Source organism: Erithacus rubecula (assembly GCF_903797595.1).
Source record: "Erithacus rubecula genome assembly, chromosome: 14".
NCBI classification, from domain to species: Eukaryota; Metazoa; Chordata; class Aves; order Passeriformes; family Muscicapidae; genus Erithacus; species Erithacus rubecula.
In genome coordinates, this window is record NC_136666.1 from 2263620 (window position 1) to 2282959 (window position 19340).

Below are 19340 nucleotides of genomic sequence, written 5' to 3' on the forward strand. Positions count from 1 at the left end.
CACAGGGACCTCCTGAAAGGCACTTTCAAAGGAAGGTTTCAAGCGAGAGGCTGACTTGCAGTAACTGTGAAACTGCAATTCCAGCATCCTCTGGAGAATCTCCAAGCATTCCAGCTCATCAGGACTAACCCCATGTGTTGCACCTCCACCAAATTCCTGGGTGGTGTCAGCAGGCTGGGAGGGAGCCCAGTGAGCCATGGCAACAGCTCACCTGCTGCACAATTCTCTGCTTTAACTCTTTTCTTTATGGATTACAAGGCCAAAATAAAAATTGCCAAGATTTTGTTTAGTATGAGTGACAACAGAGCGACATAAAGCAAGCACAGGCATCATGTTCAAAAATCTCAGTGAAAAGGACCATAAACCCCCAGCTCAGGGTTTTTGGAACTTCAGCCACATGAGTTGTGCTCAGATAAGGGGAATGTTTGAAGTAAGAACATCCATTAGTAGTTGTCAGGTGAGTTTGGAATTTACAAATGAGCCCAATTAAGTTGGTTTATTGGGAACGTGTGAGGCCAAGCAGTGACAGGGACAGAGAGCACGGGATGAACTGACAACCAGGACTCTTCTATCACCCCCATCCCATCCCATCCCATCCCATCCCATCCCATCCCATCCCATCCCATCCCATCCCATCCCATCCCATCCCATCCCATCCCATCCCATCCCATCCCATCCCATCCCATCCCATCCCATCCCATCCCATCCCATCCCAGCTGCTGGGCAGGACTCACCAGAGTGGGGCCGGGTCACAGCACTCTCGTACAGGGGGATCCCCTCCCCCACATTGTTGAAGGCTTTCAGGGTTATCACATAGTGGGAGCTGGGATCTATAGGGGAAAAGAAATCAGCACAACCACTGAATCCTGGTTTCTGCTTCTCCATACCTTCTTTGTGCAGTATTTCAATTTTGAACTGGAATATGCGATTTGAACTGAGAAAGTCTCCACACAGATCTTCTTTTCATGGCCACAGAAACTCAGACTGGTTTGGGTTGGAAGAGACCTTAAAGCCTATGTCATTCCACCCCCTGCCTGGGCAGGGACACCACAGCTCCAGTCTATAGTTACAGCAAATCTAGCTTTAAGCACAACCCAATCAGCAGCGAGAAAAACAATCTACAAGAACAAAACCAAAATCACTGAAACCTCTGATTTGATGGAATTCCCAATATTGCTATTCCTCTCACTTTCAGACTATTTTATCTCCCACAGAGATCTCTGTGGAGGGGTGAATCTTTATTTTCCTTTTAAAAGAATCCTGGTGACATTTCAGTCCCTTTTTTCCCCCGCAGCTCTGCACCGGTGCTGCTGCTCAGCTGTTGAAGGAGCTGAGGGAGGCTGGGCTGGGGCACAGATGACTCACCCAGGTTCTCAATGGTGTAGTATCTCTGTTTGTAGTCCACCTTGATGGTCTGGGCGTGGGGGCTGCCGATGCCGTAGCCGATGGCGTAGCCCCTGACCACCACGTCCTGGTTCTCGGGCGGGGTCCAGCTCACCACGATGCTGGTGACCAGCGGCCGCACGTGCAGGGAGCTGGGCACCTCGGGCACACGGCTCTCTGCAGCAACAGGGCAAAGCCTTCTCTCAGACACAGGACAGGGAGACTGTGTCAAACAAAGCACTGCTGAGTGCTGGCATGAGCACACTGAGCGTGCAGGAGACAGCAGAATGTTACCATGACATTCCAGCAGATCCGCCCTTTAAAAGGCAGGATGGTTGTGCTGCAGCTCAGGGGGTTGGGATGGTTTTTGGATCAGATCTGCTTAGGCAGATTTGTATTGCCCATGTTCTCATGCAGTTTTATGCCATCCTTCCCCTCCACAAATTCATCACATTCTTTTCTTGTGAGTATTACAATAATCACATGGTAAAGTCTGGTGATGAAAGAAAGGCTCCTGAGCTGGTTGTAGCATTAAATAGGAAATTCCACAGCTTTAAGAACTGCACTGAAGAGGGTACTCCTCACTTGTCCTACAGTTGTTGCTGCCTACATCCTTTGATTCCCATAATTCATACAACCTAAGTAGAAACTACACAGCCACACTAAAAGTTCAGAAAATACAGAGTCGACATCAAATGTTCAAACTCTTCCCCCAGAAGCAACACAAGTCTCACCCCATCCTACAGAGACACAGAACGTGGATCCCTAACACCAGAACACTTCCACAATGTGCAACTGTAAGCCCCTAATATTTCTCCTAAGAGGCTTTTCCCCACTATTGACTGGAACCTAAAAGCAATCTCCCAACTGTCCCTGGAGTGTCCCTAACTTTGGGTTCACTTCTCAAAAATGAAATAAATCCTTTTGTCGGGTGCTGGTGGATTAGGGATAATTCCCTGCAATAGCAGACTGAGCTCCCCACTCCAAAAGGAATCAAGGACTTGTGCTTCCTGCAGGGATTTCATTTTAATGAAACACGCTGCATTTCTCTACAAACATTTAATAAAGCACCACAACAGGATTATTTGGATCACAGCACAGCCCTGGCCCCCAGCCCAGGGAGCTCTTGGGCTGCTGCTGACACAGCCCAGCAGCTCCAGCTCCCAACTATCAAACACAGCAAAGCTCCAAGTGCAGCAGGAGAGGTGACATTTCCACTGCACTGGGGACAAACTCTGTACAGCTGTTGCACACCTCCTGCTCTGCACTCAGGGGGAACCTGCACCCATTGCAATGTGGAATTGTAACACTTCTGCTCCCCTTTATGCCCATGGGACTCTCCTGGGAATTATTTTCTATTGAAACTCAAAAAGCAGCTGTGGAATAAAAAGAAATGATGCCTCATGTGTCTGTTGAACCTAAGAAAAATAAGATGAGCTGTAAATGCATTTGCATGGTATTAAAATTATCACATGAGCTTTCTAAAAAAAGAAACCCAGCAAAAGCAGTGTGCACACACAGATCTCACAGGTGTATGCAGAGTTATATAAATATCATGTTATTTTGTCTTAGTTGTAAATTTTTATTAGTTTATTCAATGGAAAGAATGCGTAGAAAGTCAGACTTCCTGCAACATTTGGAGATGAAAAAAATTTAAATGACAAAGCCAACAGAGAAGGAAAAAGTTATTTTCTTCTTCCTCCTTCTGCCCTGTTTAAATTTAAATTTAATCCTGGTGCTGTCCTCTGGCAAAGTGCTGTTAACTCCAGCTCAGGGACACTTCCATTGCCCTGTAAGGTGCTCCTTTACAGAGCTCTGCCCCACTTTGGGGACTTGGCAGCTCCAAGGGTGTGTCACATTCACTAAGGGCTGACAGACACAGGGATCAGGGAATTTCCAGTATCCACATCCCTGAAATCCATGGACTTGGTGGAACAGACCCACTGTTGAGGAGAATCCTTTACAGCACAAGAAAGAGCTTTTAGTGTTCCAACAAGCTCAGGAACCTTTCTGCCATAGTTGGAATTTTCAATGTTATTATTCTAATACCCACAATTTCAACATAATTTTATATTTAGCACCCACAGCAGAATTTCTAATAGGAGATTTGGTGCAGAAACATAGAAAATATAATTCATCTCCCTTTTGTTCTGTGCAAAATAAGTTACTGTGTGTCAAAGAAAGCCAAGCATCAACATGGGGCTAAGACTGCAAAGAGCTGTGGCTGAGAATGTTTTCCATAACTTCTTTCCTACTGTGACATCTCATTGTCACTGCAAATAAGTATTCCCTAGCAGAAAGCACTTGATGCCAACATACAGCAGTAGGAAGTGTAGAAGCAGAGCTTCATTTCAAGCCACTCTATTACCTTGGCAAGAATTTGCTGTTTAAATAGAAACTGTTGTCAACCCTAAATAAACCCCATTGTACACCTGGAACAGAAGTGAGAAGGCAGAGGTTTGCCTCTCACAGAGGCAGCCAGGTGCTGGTGAATGAATGACTGAAGTGCCATGCTCTCTGTCCCAGTGGCAGGCTCTCACCATCCAGGTCACTCTCGAAGGTCTCAGCTGACACCCAGTCGGTGGCAGGGCCGGTGCCATTGACGGTCATGGCAGCCACGCGGAAGCTGTACTCAGTGCCACGCTCCAGCCCTGCCAGGGAGCCACACACCATCACCCTGCTAACTCCACAGCTCCACAGACCAGCAACCCCATCAGCCCAGCAACCCCACACACCATCACCCTGCTAACTCCACAGCCCAGCAACCCCATCAGCCCAGCAACCCCACACACCATCACCCTGCTAACTCCACAGCTCCACAGACCAGCAACCCCATCATCAGCCCAGCAACCCCACACATCATCACCTTGCCAATTCCCACACATCATCACCCTGCTAACTCCACAGCTCCACAGCCCAGCAACCCCATCAGCCCAGCAACCCCACACACCATCACCCTGCTAACTCCACAGACCAGCAACCCCATCATCAGCCCAGCAACCCCACACATCATCAACTTGCTAACTCCACAGGTCCATAGCCCAGCAACCCCACCAGCCCAGCAATCCCACACATCCATCACCTTGCCAATTCCCACAGGTCCATCAGCCCAGCAATCCCACAGGTACATCAACCCAGCAACTCCCACAAATCCATCAGCCCAGCAATTCCCATGCCAGCCAGGCACCCCTGGAGGCCAGGACCCCCAGGGAATGGTGTCCCTGAGCTCCCCAGCCACAGGAGGCAGCCCTGGAGGCAGGACCCCCAGGGAATGGTGTCCCTGAGCTCCCCAGCCACAGGAGGCAGCCCTGGAGGCAGGACCCTCAGGGAATGGTGTCCCTGAGCTCCCCAGCCACAGGAGGCAGCCCTGGAGGCCCTGCTGACCTTCGATGAGCTGGGAGAGCTGGGTGCCCCCCACGCTCTCGGTGACGTCGCTCTTGCGGGAAACCTTCCGGTAGCGGATTTTGTATCCCGTGATTTGCCCGCTCTGGGTGCCAGCAGGAGGGGGCTGCCACTGCAGCAGGATGCTCTGGGGAAGGCAGCACAACAAGGGATTCAAAAAAAAAAAAGTCCTTAGGAAAGCTTTTCAAAAAATCTCCACGTGCAATCCCAAAGGCACAATGGGCAAATGTTCCATTTTCTCCCCCCGAGTGCCCAAGGCACTCCAGAAGTGTCTGTGTGTGCCCACACTGCAACAACAGTGAGCAGGGATTCCAGCTCTGATCCTTCAGGGCCTCATTAAATCCCTCCCATCATTAGCACTGTCACTGCATCCCACCACAGCCAGCCCACAGCTGGACTGCAAACCCACATTCATATATTCTCTATAAAGAGCTCAAAAGCTGCATGGGAAGAAAAAGACCCAAAGCAGCTCCAAAATGAGGCCAATCTCAGACCCCCCAGCCTTTTATTTACTCACTGACAGCAGGAAATCCTCCAGTCTTACCTTGGAATTCCGTACCTCCAGTGTTAGGTTCTGTGGTGGGGCACTGGGGACTGGAAAGATTAAAGGAATTACAACCCCAAAACTTTCAAATATTGTATTTCCACACTCAACTACTCTCTGCTCTCATTTGCCATGGAAGTACAAACCATTCTGGTTTAAGGCAGCACATCAAGGAACTACCAATTATCCCACAGGTACTTTCCTGCACAGTGAATGGCTGAGGGGGGCTCTGTACTTTCATCATGAAGAAAAAGCTCTTTACTCAGGTCTTTATTATTTTCACACCTATCTAAATAAAATACGTTTTATATTTAAAAACACTTCTCAAACTCTCAGAGAATGTATCCCATCCAGCTCTTTCCCAAGGCAAATCTTTAATGAACACACTGCTTGATTGGGGGAACCCACATTTAAAGTTCTGGTCTGGACTTTGTTATCCTGATTTTGTGTAACAGGAAACCTTTGATTCCCCAGGGCCTTGTGATAGTGAGGAGGTGAAAAGCATCTCAGACATTGGGGCTGCCTTTGAACTCCCACTCCTTGCTTGTTCTGTACTTGCTGCTCATGGCAGTGAAATCCAGGCAAGAAGGGAGTGGAAGAAAAATCCTGGAAGCAAGGAATTCCTTGTGATACCACAGCAAAATTTGGCTCCTGGCAGAGCTGAGGCTCCCCGGGCAGGAAGGGGAGGCTCCACTGAAGCACATCCATGGGCAAGGAACACAGGGATGAAGGGATGAACCTCACAGAACCCCTCTGAGGGCACAAAGTGGAAGGAATTTGGAAATCACTGGGATAGGGTGAAACAAACCCCAGTACCACCACCCCCCAGAAATGGAGAGGGACAGGATTTGCCTTCCCTTGCCAGCCCAGCTGAACCTGAATCACCACACCTGAGGATGGCTCAGATCCCACCCCCAGCTGTAATCCCTGATCATGAATTCCAGGATAGGAGCAGCACATAAACCTGGGCTCAAATGGTAATACCTGCAGAGTTATCCCTGCAACAAGGCACTGTAACAGATTAGGAGCAAAAACCTACATAAAAATGCAGATGCTTTGTTAAATCAGGGCTAAAGGAAGCTTAGGGAGAAATCCCTGCAGGGAACATGGAGATTGCTCCTGGACACCACAACAGGAAAACACAGGAGGAAAATGTGCATCATTTTGGAAAGATCTGAGAGTTCCCAGGGTTATGAGACTGTAAGAAGCAAGATTACATCCTTCAGACAGTTTTAGAAAGCATCTACCTATAGGTAAGTGTGAAAACTGAAGTTGGAGAAGAAAGAACTCCAGGAAAAGTTCATAATTACATTATAACTCATAATAAATTCTTCTTCAAGCAACCAAGTTGCTGGCAGCCCTTCAGAGAAATGAATGAGCAAGCTTTCAGGTAGAGCAGAAAAAGACAAAGATAGGGGCACACAAGTCTCTCTTTGCACTGGCAGTGAGGGGAAGGGAAAGGAGAGGCTTCCCTGTCACCCTTCCAAAGGATTCCCATGGTCCCTCCAACTGAAGTGTCAGTGTAAGAGGGATTGTGGAAGAGTCAAAGGCAGGGAACAGCAGCCTCTTGCCAGGAACTCCCATCCAGGAATTCTCAAGGAACTGGGGAATGAAACAGCTTCAAGAATTCTGTAACCTCTACCAGTTTATCTTGATACCAGAGGTGGCAAAGTGGTGCCAGCATAAACATGGGACCACCCAAACTCCACCTGCTGGGTCAGAAACTTCCACCAAATCAACCCAAGGAACAATAAAACATGAAATTGAGAGAGCAGGAGCCAGAATAGGAGCAGAATAGGGATTTATCCCCCCTTCAAAGGAAATCCCTTCAATTTTAAGCAATGAGGGCATGGGAGGGAAGTGCTGGTTGAAAGAAAGGCCAGAGCAGGAAGATATGGGGGTAGATGAGCTGGGGAGATCCCAGGGTGTGATCCTGTGTTACAGAACTGCACACAGACCTTGGGATGATTCCTTTAGGTGCTCAGAAGAACACAAAAAGCTCCTCAAATGTAAGTAATGCCTCACTTACACCTTTGATACTGTTTTAGTCCCCTCTGCCTCAGTTTTTAAAGCAAAGGAGAAAAGGAACCTGGAGAGAAGTGCAGAAAAGAACACTAAAGGTTGAATCAGCTTCCACAGGAGAAATGGGTAACCATTCCTGTGTCTTTGGAATCTGGAAAATGAATGAACCAAGGAGACCATGGCAAAGGTCCACAGAATGAGGAGTAGAATAGAGGAATAATCAGTGGATGCTGAGTATTTCCTCTTTCAGGAGCACAGCCCCAGGCAACAAGTGACCTCAACACAGAGCAGAGGCAGAACAGAAAGAAAGGAGGGATTTTTCAGAGAAAATTTATCTGTGGAACATTTGCCCACTTGATGTTGTGGATAAAAGCTGGGGTGGGTTCAAGAAGATGCTGACAGGGTCTCATGGAACAGAAATCACTGCAGAGTCAGGAAGTGCCCCAGAAACAAACCAGACCTAGAGAGAGTTTGGGACAATATTCCCCTCTGTTCCTGGTCACTCCTGGGGAGAGGATTCCAGGCTCTGCTCCCTATCCCCTGAGTGTTCTTCTATAGAAACTTCTCTCTAACAAATACAAGTTGTCACTAACTGATCACTCTGCAGTTGCTCACGTATCTCTGTTTGCTCACATCACTTCTTTATCTGCCTTATAAAAAATACTGACTTCACACCCTGCTCTCACCACTCTGTGCAATGGATTTAACAATATCTGTGCTGGAGTGCAAACATGGGAACACAATTAGAACAAAACCACTCCAAAACCAAGAGTTTGCTCCTATGTGAGAGAACCTAGAAAACAATTTGGAGTTGGTGCCTTCAGTGTATTTTTTTTTTCTGTCCATGCTCAATAACCCATGAAATAAATGGCTGAAGCTGGAATGAAGGACACCATTGTTCTGGAATCACAACCCCACATCCTTCTGCAGGTGCAGCAATTTTCCCTCATTCATTCTGGAAAGCCTCTGGGGTGGGGGTGGGATTTTAACCGTGAACATCCACATACAACAAGGAACAAAGCCCATAAGAGGCTGGTTAAAGATTCCCACGTGGGAAATTGCCAGATAATGGCTGGAAAAACCCCAAAAGTCAAAGAGGGAGCAGCTTTACCGTCGGACAGGGTGCGGGCGGCGACATCGTGGGTGGAGACGCCGGGGCCGTGCTTGTTGTAGGCGACCACGCGGAAGCTGTACTCTGTGAACTTCTTCAGCCCTGTCACCGTGTGGGACAGGCCCCCCACGTCCACATCCTGCCACAACAACACCCAGGGCAAGCTCGGGTCAGCTCTGAGTGCCAGCAGCACCACAGAGCTCCTGTACAACCCCACACACAACCCTCCGTGTCACCTTCAGGAATGGGAGGATGTCAGCTCTGAGCTTCCAGGAGAAAATTCTCACTGTACTATTTAGCATGGACACTGGTCCAGAACATGGAAACTCTCAAAACCATCGTAATATAGATCACTATAATTGAAATAGTGGGTTGCAGAAGTACTGATGTAAAAAACGTTCTTCCCTTTGCTTTTTCCAGCTGGAATGATATTGATATGCAGTCAGATGGGAACGTGGCTGTGAGGACTTGGATTAATCCTCATTCTCAGGTGGCAGCCCATACTTCTACAGAACACACTGAATGCTTCAGTGGCATACTAAAAAAATTAAATTAATTGGACGGTCAGCAATATCAAAACATCAGTCAGTGGGTCCAAGAACTAAAGAAAGTTTGGATTCGGGATCATGCCAAAATCAGTATTTAGCTTGAACTGCTAAAACCCAGCCCACAGCTCTGTGCAAATATCATCTGCACCAGAACAGCTCAACAATGACATGACTGCTCTCTGCCTTCTCCTCTCATGACATGATGGAATTCACCAAAAGCTACTTGATGCTGACAAATATCAAAACAAGGCATCACCAATAAAATGGGTTTCATGCCCAGCCCAGACACAAACATTTCACGTTGGAATTCTGATTTTAAGTATCTCCCACCTCTCAGGCTAAAGGATTCAGTGTGCCAGAAAAGCAGACCCTTCCCAGGTGTCTGCAGCCTTTCAGGCCCTGTACCTGCTCTGTGTGCTGCCCCTTCTCCATGTAGTAGAGTTTGTAGTTCTGGATGTCCCCGTTGCCCGAGAGCGGCGTCTCCCAGGTGACAGTGATGGAGGTGGGGGAGCTGGAGAAGGCACGGATGTTGGGAGCAGGGCCAGGCAGCTGGACTGCAACACAAGGAGAGAGGGAGCTCTGTTAATCCCTAAGCAACAGAGGGACTGCTGTGCCCACCCCTGGCCAGCACCCCAGGAAAAGGGGGGATGTTTCCCATGCTGACATTCCACATGGATCCACCACAGGGTGGGACCAAATTTCCAAAGGAGATCCTGCTCCCTGGGTCCTTTTTTATAGAATGACCCTCACAAGTGACTTGGCATTAGCCCAAAGTTTTCTTTTTTAGCTAATGACCATTTAAAAGTATTCCTGTTACAACAGTTCAGAGAATTTAGCAATGAATGTCCCATCAGTTCTTAATGGTGACAATAAATCCCACAATCCCACCGACTTGGAAAATCTTTGGAAACTGTGGTCCACAAGTACAACTTTTAAAAAGCATCAGATTCTGGGAAAGGTTGTGAATGGGGAGAATAAAAAATAAAGTCAGCATTAATCCCAAAGTGAGACAAACTCCTGGAACACCCCAGCTCACCCTCGGGCTGCGTTGCCACCTTGAGCGGCGCCGAGCTCTCGCCGGGGCCGTGCCTGTTCTGGGCCACAACCCTGAACACATAAACTGTCTCTGGCATCAGGTTCTGGATCATCACCTGGGTCTCTCCAGCACGACTCGTGTTTTCCACACGTTCCCTTTGGGAAACAAAAGGGTTGGGCACAGACACCATGGCTGATTAGTAAATGAGGAGTGGCTGCTCCTGCAGCGTGTCCCATCTGAACATACCCAGTGTGTAAATGAAATGGGATTTACACTGTGCTCCCTGCACAACACCACAACCGTGTGCCAGAAGTGCTGCTGACAAACTGCTCCCAATTTTGCAACTTCCCTTTGCACAAAACAGAATGGACTGAAGGAACAGAATAAATTACACTTGACACCCACAAACTCCGAGTGGTTTCTTTGTTATTCCTGTGACAGCAAGTGATAATTCACAGTGACAGTTTATCCTACAGCTCGGGAGCCAGCACAGAAACTATTTTAGCAGTACACACAGTCTGGCAAGATTTAGGGTATTCCTGTTAATATTGTGGGGCTGCTTTTTGGGGATTTTTCAAAGGAGCTGTTTTAACGTGTTACTTTACCTGCAGCCTGGCCTTGGCTCCTTGTTGATGTTTGGAATTGCTCAGCACACCCAGGACACTGTTTCCACACAGAGTGGAGGTGAAGTGGCTTCTGCTGTGAGCTGGAAACCCTAACCCAGCTGGGAGCACACAGCTCATGTGTGGGGACACCTGGAAGGGGCATTGCTGCTGCTCAGTGACCTCCAGCAAACCCCTGGCACCGGAACACAGCCTCTGCCAAACACCATCCAGGAACTCCACCTGCTCTTATCAGGGATTGAGGGCAAGATTAGGAGATCAATCATTAAACTAAGGGCAGTTTTTATTTCAAGGCACTGTGCACCTGAGCTTGCTCCAGGCTGTGTCTGGGTAATGCCATCCATCCTTCCCTGGAAAGGAGCTCCCTGGGAATGCCAAGAACTCCAAAAAGAGAAATCAGAAAACTTTCCACTGAGTAAATGCAGGGGGCTGTGGCTGCTCTGAGCCCCTCTGGGCTGCCAGACTCCCCAGGGGAAAGGGACAGGCTGGTCTTGGTCCCACTGACACCTGTTAAAGCATTTCTGGCAGAGGAACTGCAGCAGAACCATCCCAGCCTCCCCTTCCTGCCTTCCAGCCACTCTGCTTCAGTTTCTATCAGGGAAATACAATCCCCATATCTCCATTTTAAATTTGTTTCTTTTTACATCCACCGGTGTGGTTGATTTAGCAGAACTTGGCTGAAACATTCTGAAATCCCTGTTGGTTTCTGCATTATTAAACTGTATTTATATAGAGGGGAACAATGCACCCTCTGTAACTAAATACCTATTTATACCCTATTTTCTAGAATGTTCCTCTTCATAATCTCAGCTAAAATGGCACTGCATAAACAGCTTCATTTATTTCAGCTTTTTATTAATTTTCATTACTATTTTCTCCACTTCAAGCACAACACTTTCTTGAAAACATGTTTCCAAGTGGAGTTTCCTTTAAGATAAGCTGTAGCTACAAGGATGGAATCTGAGAGCCCAGCCTAAGTACCAATGGATTCACATCTGTGGGATAATATCCAGCTCCAATTAACATGCAAAATATAGCATTTTCTGACTCAAGCAGAAGTGCACTCCCTGATTTCATCTGGGAAAAAATGGTAATCAGCAAACCAAGGTTATTATTTACAATTAGAAAAATTAAAAAAAAAAATTTACTGGAAAGACATTTACCAAAAATAAATAGAGAGGTCACAGTATTGCAAATTTTCAGTAATAACTAGGAATGTGACTTCAGAACAGTGTGATAAAAACAGGAGAGATTAATCTAATTAAGAGCTGTGTGAATCCTTCCTTTATGGCCATTCCTGGGGAGCCTGGAGCACTTTTCCAGTGTGATCAGGTTGGGGTAACAGGCACCAAGCAGATGCCCCCAGGAACAACTGCAACCCTGTGCAGATTGAGTATTCCATGATTCCACTGTAATCCTCAATTAGGGAGCTTTGGAAACTCCAGTTAAGGTTCACAGGAACTCTCAGGCACCCAAGGGAAGAACCTCCAGTGCAACCCCAGGATTTGGCTGGAAATGCCAAGGTTAAAGTTGCATTTATATCCAAAAAGCACCTTTGGGGAGCTGTTAGGGAGGGGATATGGTGTGTGCCAGCCATGCCAGCTGTGGGGCCTGGCAGGGAGCTCCAGAGGCATTCTGAGTGTCATTACACACAATTAAACTCCATTTGCTGTGTCTGAGCACACCACAGTGAACTGTGAATTCAGCAGTGTTTAAACATCCCACATGTATAATTTACCACCTCAGACCTGCAATGTGCCATTATTTCTTTTATTTTTATCCCTATCTTGAAGTCTGGGGTTCTTCTGCCTGACTGCTTGTCTAAACCTTCCTGCAGCACTTTTGAATTTTCACACCCTTTCCAGGGGAACTGCCTTGAGTGTGAAGTAAATAAATACCTGACATGGGGATGAAATAACCTTGCAGCTGTGTGAGACAGTCACATCCACATGCTCAGATTGCCCCAGGCATGCAGGGGGTGTGGCAGGAGAGCTGGACTCCCCTTCCTTCCCACCTCACTGCCTCCAGGGAGCCTCTCTGATGTCCCCAGGCCAGGGTGGGACAAGGTGGAACGGTGACACTGAAGCAGGAATGTCCCCTCCATTATTTGTTCTTTACTTTGAAATGCTCTCTTGGAATCACAGAATGGGTTGGGTTGGAACAGAAATGCAAAGTGTCCCAGTGCCACCCCCCACACCATGGGCAGGGACATCTTCCACTATCCCAGGCTGCTCCAAACCCCATCCAGCCTGGCCTGGAACACCTTGGATATTACCAAATTAAGGAAGTAACAGAAAAACAACATTTGTGATGCAAATAAAATGTTACTAATTGCCTCAATTAATTGCCACGAGCCTGGATGTCTATCCACAGGATTAAGGAAGAGCAGGAATTCCCCTCTAGAGTGCTTTGTGTTCCAAATGACTTTGCATCTCAGACTCTCATCAGCAAGGTGACAGATAATTTTCCCTTGAGTAATAAATCTGATAAGCTAATCTGCAATTAATTAAGTATTGTTCCAAACAAATGTTCATTTCAACTTCCTCTAATTTATCACAATTTGAAACTGTAATTCCAAGCAGTAGATCCCATCAGGAAGGAGAAGGGGTAGACTGCTATCATCCACTGGGATAATATGTCAAAGTGATGATTGTGAGGCATTCACCAGATTTCTGTTTACTGTGGTTTCTAGGAGGGAATTAGCACTTAGCACTGACCATGGTGTTTAACCAACACCCATCACACAGCTGTCCCTGCACTGACAGGGCATTTGCAGGGGTTTGAAGCCTGATGTGCCTCTTGCTTCCAGCACAGCTTCCAGGGGATGTTCCTGTGCCTCCTGATATGCTGGAGTCAGTGAGTCAGGGGTCTCTGGATTCTTCAGAGAGAAATCAGAGTGCTGGGATTGCATTAAAGCCTTTGGATGGGTTGAAGTGTATTAAGCCTCTCATACATAAAGTAGACATTGAAGCAGAAGTAAGTTGGTAAGTTTTAGTAGGAGCTGTAATGCTTTTAGTAAGTGAAAGGTTTCAAATGCCAGAGCAGCAGAGTGTGATCTAGTGAAGGTGAAACACACTGATATCTTCAATAAGAGGCTCCAGGCCCACAGCTGTAGACAGGACTTAGACATAACAGAGCTACAGAATAGAGTGTATGTGTAACCTGGTGTGCTAAGAAACTGGAATTCTAACAGGTTAACTGGTCTGAGCTTGTTGGAAAAATCCTATATAAGAGTTTGTGCTTTTAGCCATTGGCTTTTGCCAGGGCTTTCAGCCATTTGCTCTGCCAGGCATTTGCTTTGCTACTGCTACTGCTCTCCTATTGCTTTTTGCCATTGCCTTTTGAAACTGCTGTGCTTTGTAATAAATAACCTTTATAACTATTAGCTGCTTTTGCTTATTCAGAAGATTACCTAAGTAGGAGCCTAAGAGCTCCAGAGTTGGTGCCTAAAAGCACTGGAGCTCTGAGAAGCTGCCACTGAGCTGTGGCAGTCCAGCAGGCTGTGAAACCCCCGGGGCGGAGCGGACCGCAGGCTGCGTGTCCCTGGTGTGCCAGCAGAGCCCAGCAGAGCCCTGCCCCGTGCTCACCTGTTGATGCCCTCCTTGGTGTAGAAGATGGAGTAGGTGAGGTTGTCTCCCTGGGGGTCTGAGGCTGGGGGCCGCCAGGTGAGCCGGATGAAGCGGGTGGACACCAGCGTGGCCACGACGTCCCGCGGCGCGGAGGGCAGGGGTCCCGCTGCCGCTGGTGCTAGATGGTCATTAGTGGCACTGGTCAGTGAAGTGGGAGCTAATGTTGGGATGGCAACATCTTGGCATGTGCAAACATTGGGGAATATGAAGGGCAAACATCACCACGGTTTAAAAAAAAAAAGAAAAAAAAGAGAACAGAAAAAAAAAACGTAAAAGAAATAAACAAAACCACGATGGGAAACAGAAGAAAATGAACACACAAAAAAGGCCATTAAACTGAAGGCTGACATGCAGGCTAAGGTAACTACTGACCACTAATGGTGAGTACAGGACACTGTCAGGCAGGCAGACCAAATCTCCACTGTAATGGAAGTGGCAGGGGAGGGAAGGGTGGAACTGGGGGTAAAATAAACCTCAGCAGAGGATACCAGCAGCAAACACAGTGTCATTGCTTTGTGACCACAGTAAACACCAACCTCTGTTAATTGCCCAAATACACAGTCAGACAACACTTGCTACTGTAGCTCATTAACATGCACAATTCATTTAAATCGTTCTCAATTATAACAAAATGACAGAGGAATTCCTTTCAGTGCAAACTCATCCTGTCAAACCCTGCAGTCATTTCATACAAAGCTGCTTCCTGACCTGGTTGGGTTCTGCTCCTGCCCATAGCACTGGAATTACAGCCTTTTTCCCCCTGTTTTCCTGCCATCAGTGCTCTTCCTCTGTCCCACAACACCCATTTCATCATTTTACAGTGACTAACAAGCATAAACAACTGCTGCTCTGGATTATACTGACACTCTCCAAACTTTTACCCGCAGCCATGTCTTCCTGTGTTGCTACTCCAAAGCAGGATAAATCCAGGGATTATTGCATTAAAAGGTTGGTGATTTAACAGCACAAGCTGAACCATAGGAAGAGTCACTCTCCAAATCCTATTAAAGCAATCCAGCCAGTAAATGTAACAGTGAGATTCTGAGCAGCTGGACCCCAATTACCACCAAGTGTTCCAAGCAGCACAATTAGTAACAAGCCTCCAAAACTCAGGATACACAGAATTTTTCTGAATTCTTAACTATTTACCAAGCTTAAGACACCTGATGACATTTTCCACATGGGAACCCATGCTGCCAAATACATTTATTTTTTTCATTAATTATGGAAACTAGCTAAAATTGCTTTGCTTCTCCCCAGAAAGAAATTCAGGACTAGAAAAGCTGTTGTTGAGCTGCAGCATCTGCACCAGAACACGTGGATTTGTGTGCTGATACATAATGAGAAAACCTCCCAAAAAAACTGAATAAAGGAGAAAATGTTGTCTGAATGACCAAACCTTCAGAGAAAAAACACTGAGGAGTCTTTTATCAGCAACAACCTGATTTGAAATTGTCAAAGCCCCTTGTCAGTCCAAGCATCAGCAGGATGCTCCTCCATTGGCAGGACTCTCATTTTTCCTGTTCTGTTTCTTGGGCAGGTCCTGACTGAGACTTAAGAACCAGCCACGGGTTTTTATCAGATTTGTACAGTTTAACACCAGTCCATGGGCAGGAGCGGGAGACAGATTCCCAGAGCCAGGAACATTTTGGCATTCCAAATACAAATCACAGAGAGACATGTACTCCAGGGTATCTCTTTAATTATCTCTTCCACACTCTAATAGCTAAAGATCCCAATTAAGTGCTCTCCTGCAGCCCCTCCTGGTCAATACATGACACCATTAATTTCACATTCATTGCAAAATCTATTTTTATCTAATTCTCCCTTTTTTTATGTCCCATAATTGGATTTCTTGCACCACTCTCAGCTCTTCTGGCCTCAGCCAGGCACCATTCTCCCAAGGAGTCCCTTCCCTGTGTTTAAATCCCAGCCCTTGCCACCAGCTCCTTTGGACTGGAGACCTTCTCCCTGTACTGACAAACTCCTTCCTCAGTGCTCCCACTGAGGAACAAGGGATGGAACTGTAGAATTCTCCATGGTGCCCACTGATTTCAGCACTTTTCCCACTGTCCTGCTTGATTTCCAATTCACTTTGAATTCCAAACACTCATACTTGGGTTTCTCTTACCTGTCTTGGCAATACTGTCAGGTGATCTGCTTCAAATAACATGGTTTTATGCAAAACCCATCCCTTACCCATTGTTAAAATTGATTCAGTTGAATTAAAGTTTGATATTTTTTAAATTCATCTGCTTATCTGAACCCCATTCCCACACACTGATGTGTTTTTCATCCTATATCATGAAATAGATCCATCTTTTATGAAGAGATGTGCACACAGAGCTGATGTGTCTGGGAGAGCTGCCAGGACTTCCCAGAGAACAGACACCCAGTTCTAGCCTTGTGCAAGGCTCAGACCAGGAATGCTCCTTCCCACAGCATTACAGGAGAACAGGAACACACAACAAAATCCTAATGATGCCTGAAAATCAGCTGTGACCCAGAGAGCAGCAAGGACCTGAAACCCTCAGGCGAGGTGAGCAGGGCCAGGCCCCACAATTCCCCCAACACTGCACTAAAACAGTTTTGGGACTGCCAGGAGCTGGGGGATGTACCCTGAAGATTAAGGGATTTCCTTCCTTTTTCCCCTGTATTTTCTACAAATGCCTCAAGTTACAGAGGTTTCACCCCCAGCCATGTGAGCAGAGCTCTGCAGTCAGAGCTGTGTAATGAGCAATTGCACCCAAATTAGCTCTAACACCAGTCAGGGAATGGCTTTGTCACTTCCATCTTTCAGCACTAAGAGACTTTCAAGTCTCTTCTTTCAAACATCTCCTTCATCACTTCCTAAAAGTAACTCCAAATCTGGACTGTTCTCTGCAGTTATTCCTACACATCTTCCCATGAATCTCATTTTTTAAAAACACCTTCAACAAGTGATTTGTACTTTGCACCATAATTTTTGTCCTACTGTGGAGAAACTGGGACCAGAGGGATGTTTAGGAGTTTAGAGGAGCTCCTGAACAACTCCAGGAAGCAGAGTTCCACTCCTGCATCCCAGCCACTGCAGGGCAGGCAGCAATTCTCTGCAACATGAGAAGCAGAATTTTTAAACTTTGCCCTAGAAATTATTATCCTCATGGAAATGGTTTTCCCTACATCCCAGAGCATTCCAAGTCACAGAATCTGTGTTTGTGCTGCTCAGGTGTGCCAGCCAAGGCAGCTCCACAGGAATCCCAGGCATTCAGGCTGGGAGGACATTCCAGCTGCTAATCCTCAAGCCCATTCCATCAAACTGCCCTTCCCAGGGCTCCTTCTGAGCAGACATCAAATACTGCAACTATTTTATCAAAATACTTTGCAGGGTGTGCAAATACCCACAAGGAACTGGACTCAAATCACTAACAAGGTTTTAATTGCCCCAGCATTGGGCTGGTGACATCCAAGAGGTGAAGGTGTCCATGGGGTGGGTGCACTGGTGTGATCCCATCTCTTCATCCTGTAGGAAAACTGTGGGATAACAAAGAGACAGAGCAATCCAGGATTGCTGCTCCAGTGCCACCACCCAGGGGGCCCAGGAGATCTTTTGCAAACAACTCAGCCACAGCTGAAAAGCACTCACTGTTAGGAAATCACTGGAAATACTTTCCACATTGTCCAGCCCCTCCTGTTCAGATTTCCCTTTTCCTGCCTTCCCCCCTCCAGAGGTTATTGGCATCTCCAGGCTTCCTCCTGTTTGGCAACAACATACCAGTGATACCACTGGATCCAACACAAAGGGGGAGGGGGGAATAGGACCCTTATCTGAACACATTCCAACCCCTGGGTACCCACCTGGCACTGCCACCCCCTGCCTCTGAAGAGCTGTGGAAATGCAGAAATTCAGACCCAGAAACACCTAAGAACTGGTTAAAGTCATATTTAGGCTGTTTGGCCATATCCAAGTGTTTGCAAGTCCTCCTACACCACCTACCCAAGGGGAGAAGGCTGGGGATTTTGGAAAAGGAACTGGAGAGTGATCCAGGTGTTCCTGGAGCCCAGTGCTGCACCCCAAACACCCAACAGGGACCTGAGTGCATCTCCCAGCCCAGAGACATTGAGGTCCAGTTAATGGGGAGGGAGAGGAGAGGAGAGGAGAGGAGAGGAGAGGAGAGGAGAGGAGAGGAGAGGAGAGGAGAGGAGAGGATGAGGAGAGGAGAGGAGAGGGAAGAGGAGGAGAGAGGAGAGGGAGGAGAGGAGAGGAGAGGAGAGGAGAGGAGAGGAGAGGAGAGGAGAGGAGAGGAGAGGAAGGAGGAGAGGAGGGGAGAGGAGGAGAGGGAGAGGAGAGGAGAGGAGAGGAGAGGGAGAGGAGAGGAGAGGAGAGGAGAGGAGAGGAGAGGAGAGGAGAGGCGAGGAGAGGAGAGGAGAGGAGGAGGAGAGGGAGAGGAGAGGAGAGGAGAGGATAGAGGAGAGGAGAGGAGAGGAGAGGAGGAGGAGAGGAGAGGAGAGGAGAGGAGAGGAGAGGAGAGGAGAGGAGAGGAGAGGAGAGGAGAGGAGAGGAGAGGAGAGGAGAGGAGAGGAGAGGAGAGGAGAGGAGAGGAGAGGAGAGGAGAGGAGAGGAGAGGAGAGTCCTCTGAATGACTTCAGAGTAGATTTTAGAGATTTGAACCATGATTTCAATAAAGATCTGCTACAACTAAAACCAGCAAATAACTATTTTGCCAACAAAACTTTTGAAAAAGGACATTCAGATCTCAAACCTCAAACATTTTAACTGTATTCCTTAAGAAAATAATACCTCAGAGGTAACAAATGTTTAATTTTTACTTCAGGCATTCATATAAAACTGTGTACTCAATAATATTTCTCCCATAAATCTATTTAACAGGTTCCAGAAAGGTAAAAGACTTTCAAACTTTTTGTTGTACTTAATGCACTGTTCTAAATTTCAACTTTGGTTCATGGTGACCCAATGGAAGGATTCAGGTCAGATCAGGATTAAGCAGCAGTGATGCTGCAGAGAGTCAAGAGTCAAATCCCACTGATGTCATTATGCTCAT

The 19340-nt window shown here is 47.1% G+C and overlaps 1 protein-coding gene across 7 annotated transcripts in view; it reads right to left on the reverse strand.

Moving 5' to 3' along the window:
- NEO1 (neogenin 1) overlaps positions 1-19340 on the reverse strand; it is a 153930-nt gene that overhangs the window by 24847 nt on the left and 109743 nt on the right. For 4 of the 7 annotated variants that reach the window (XM_079318356.1, XM_079318358.1, XM_079318357.1 and 1 more), the window contains exons 8-16: positions 14257-14476; positions 10047-10201; positions 9416-9564; positions 8463-8601; positions 5330-5379; positions 4768-4912; positions 3924-4034; positions 1366-1560; positions 735-830 (exon numbers count right to left, since the gene is read on the reverse strand). In XM_079318356.1, coding sequence (XP_079174482.1) covers positions 735-830; positions 1366-1560; positions 3924-4034; positions 4768-4912; positions 5330-5379; positions 8463-8601; positions 9416-9564; positions 10047-10201; positions 14257-14476 — 1260 coding nt within the window. The remainder of the gene's footprint in view (positions 1-734; positions 831-1365; positions 1561-3923; positions 4035-4767; positions 4913-5329; positions 5380-8462; positions 8602-9415; positions 9565-10046; positions 10202-14256; positions 14477-19340) is intronic. The other 3 variants (XM_079318359.1, XM_079318361.1, XM_079318362.1) reach the window with 1 other exon arrangement.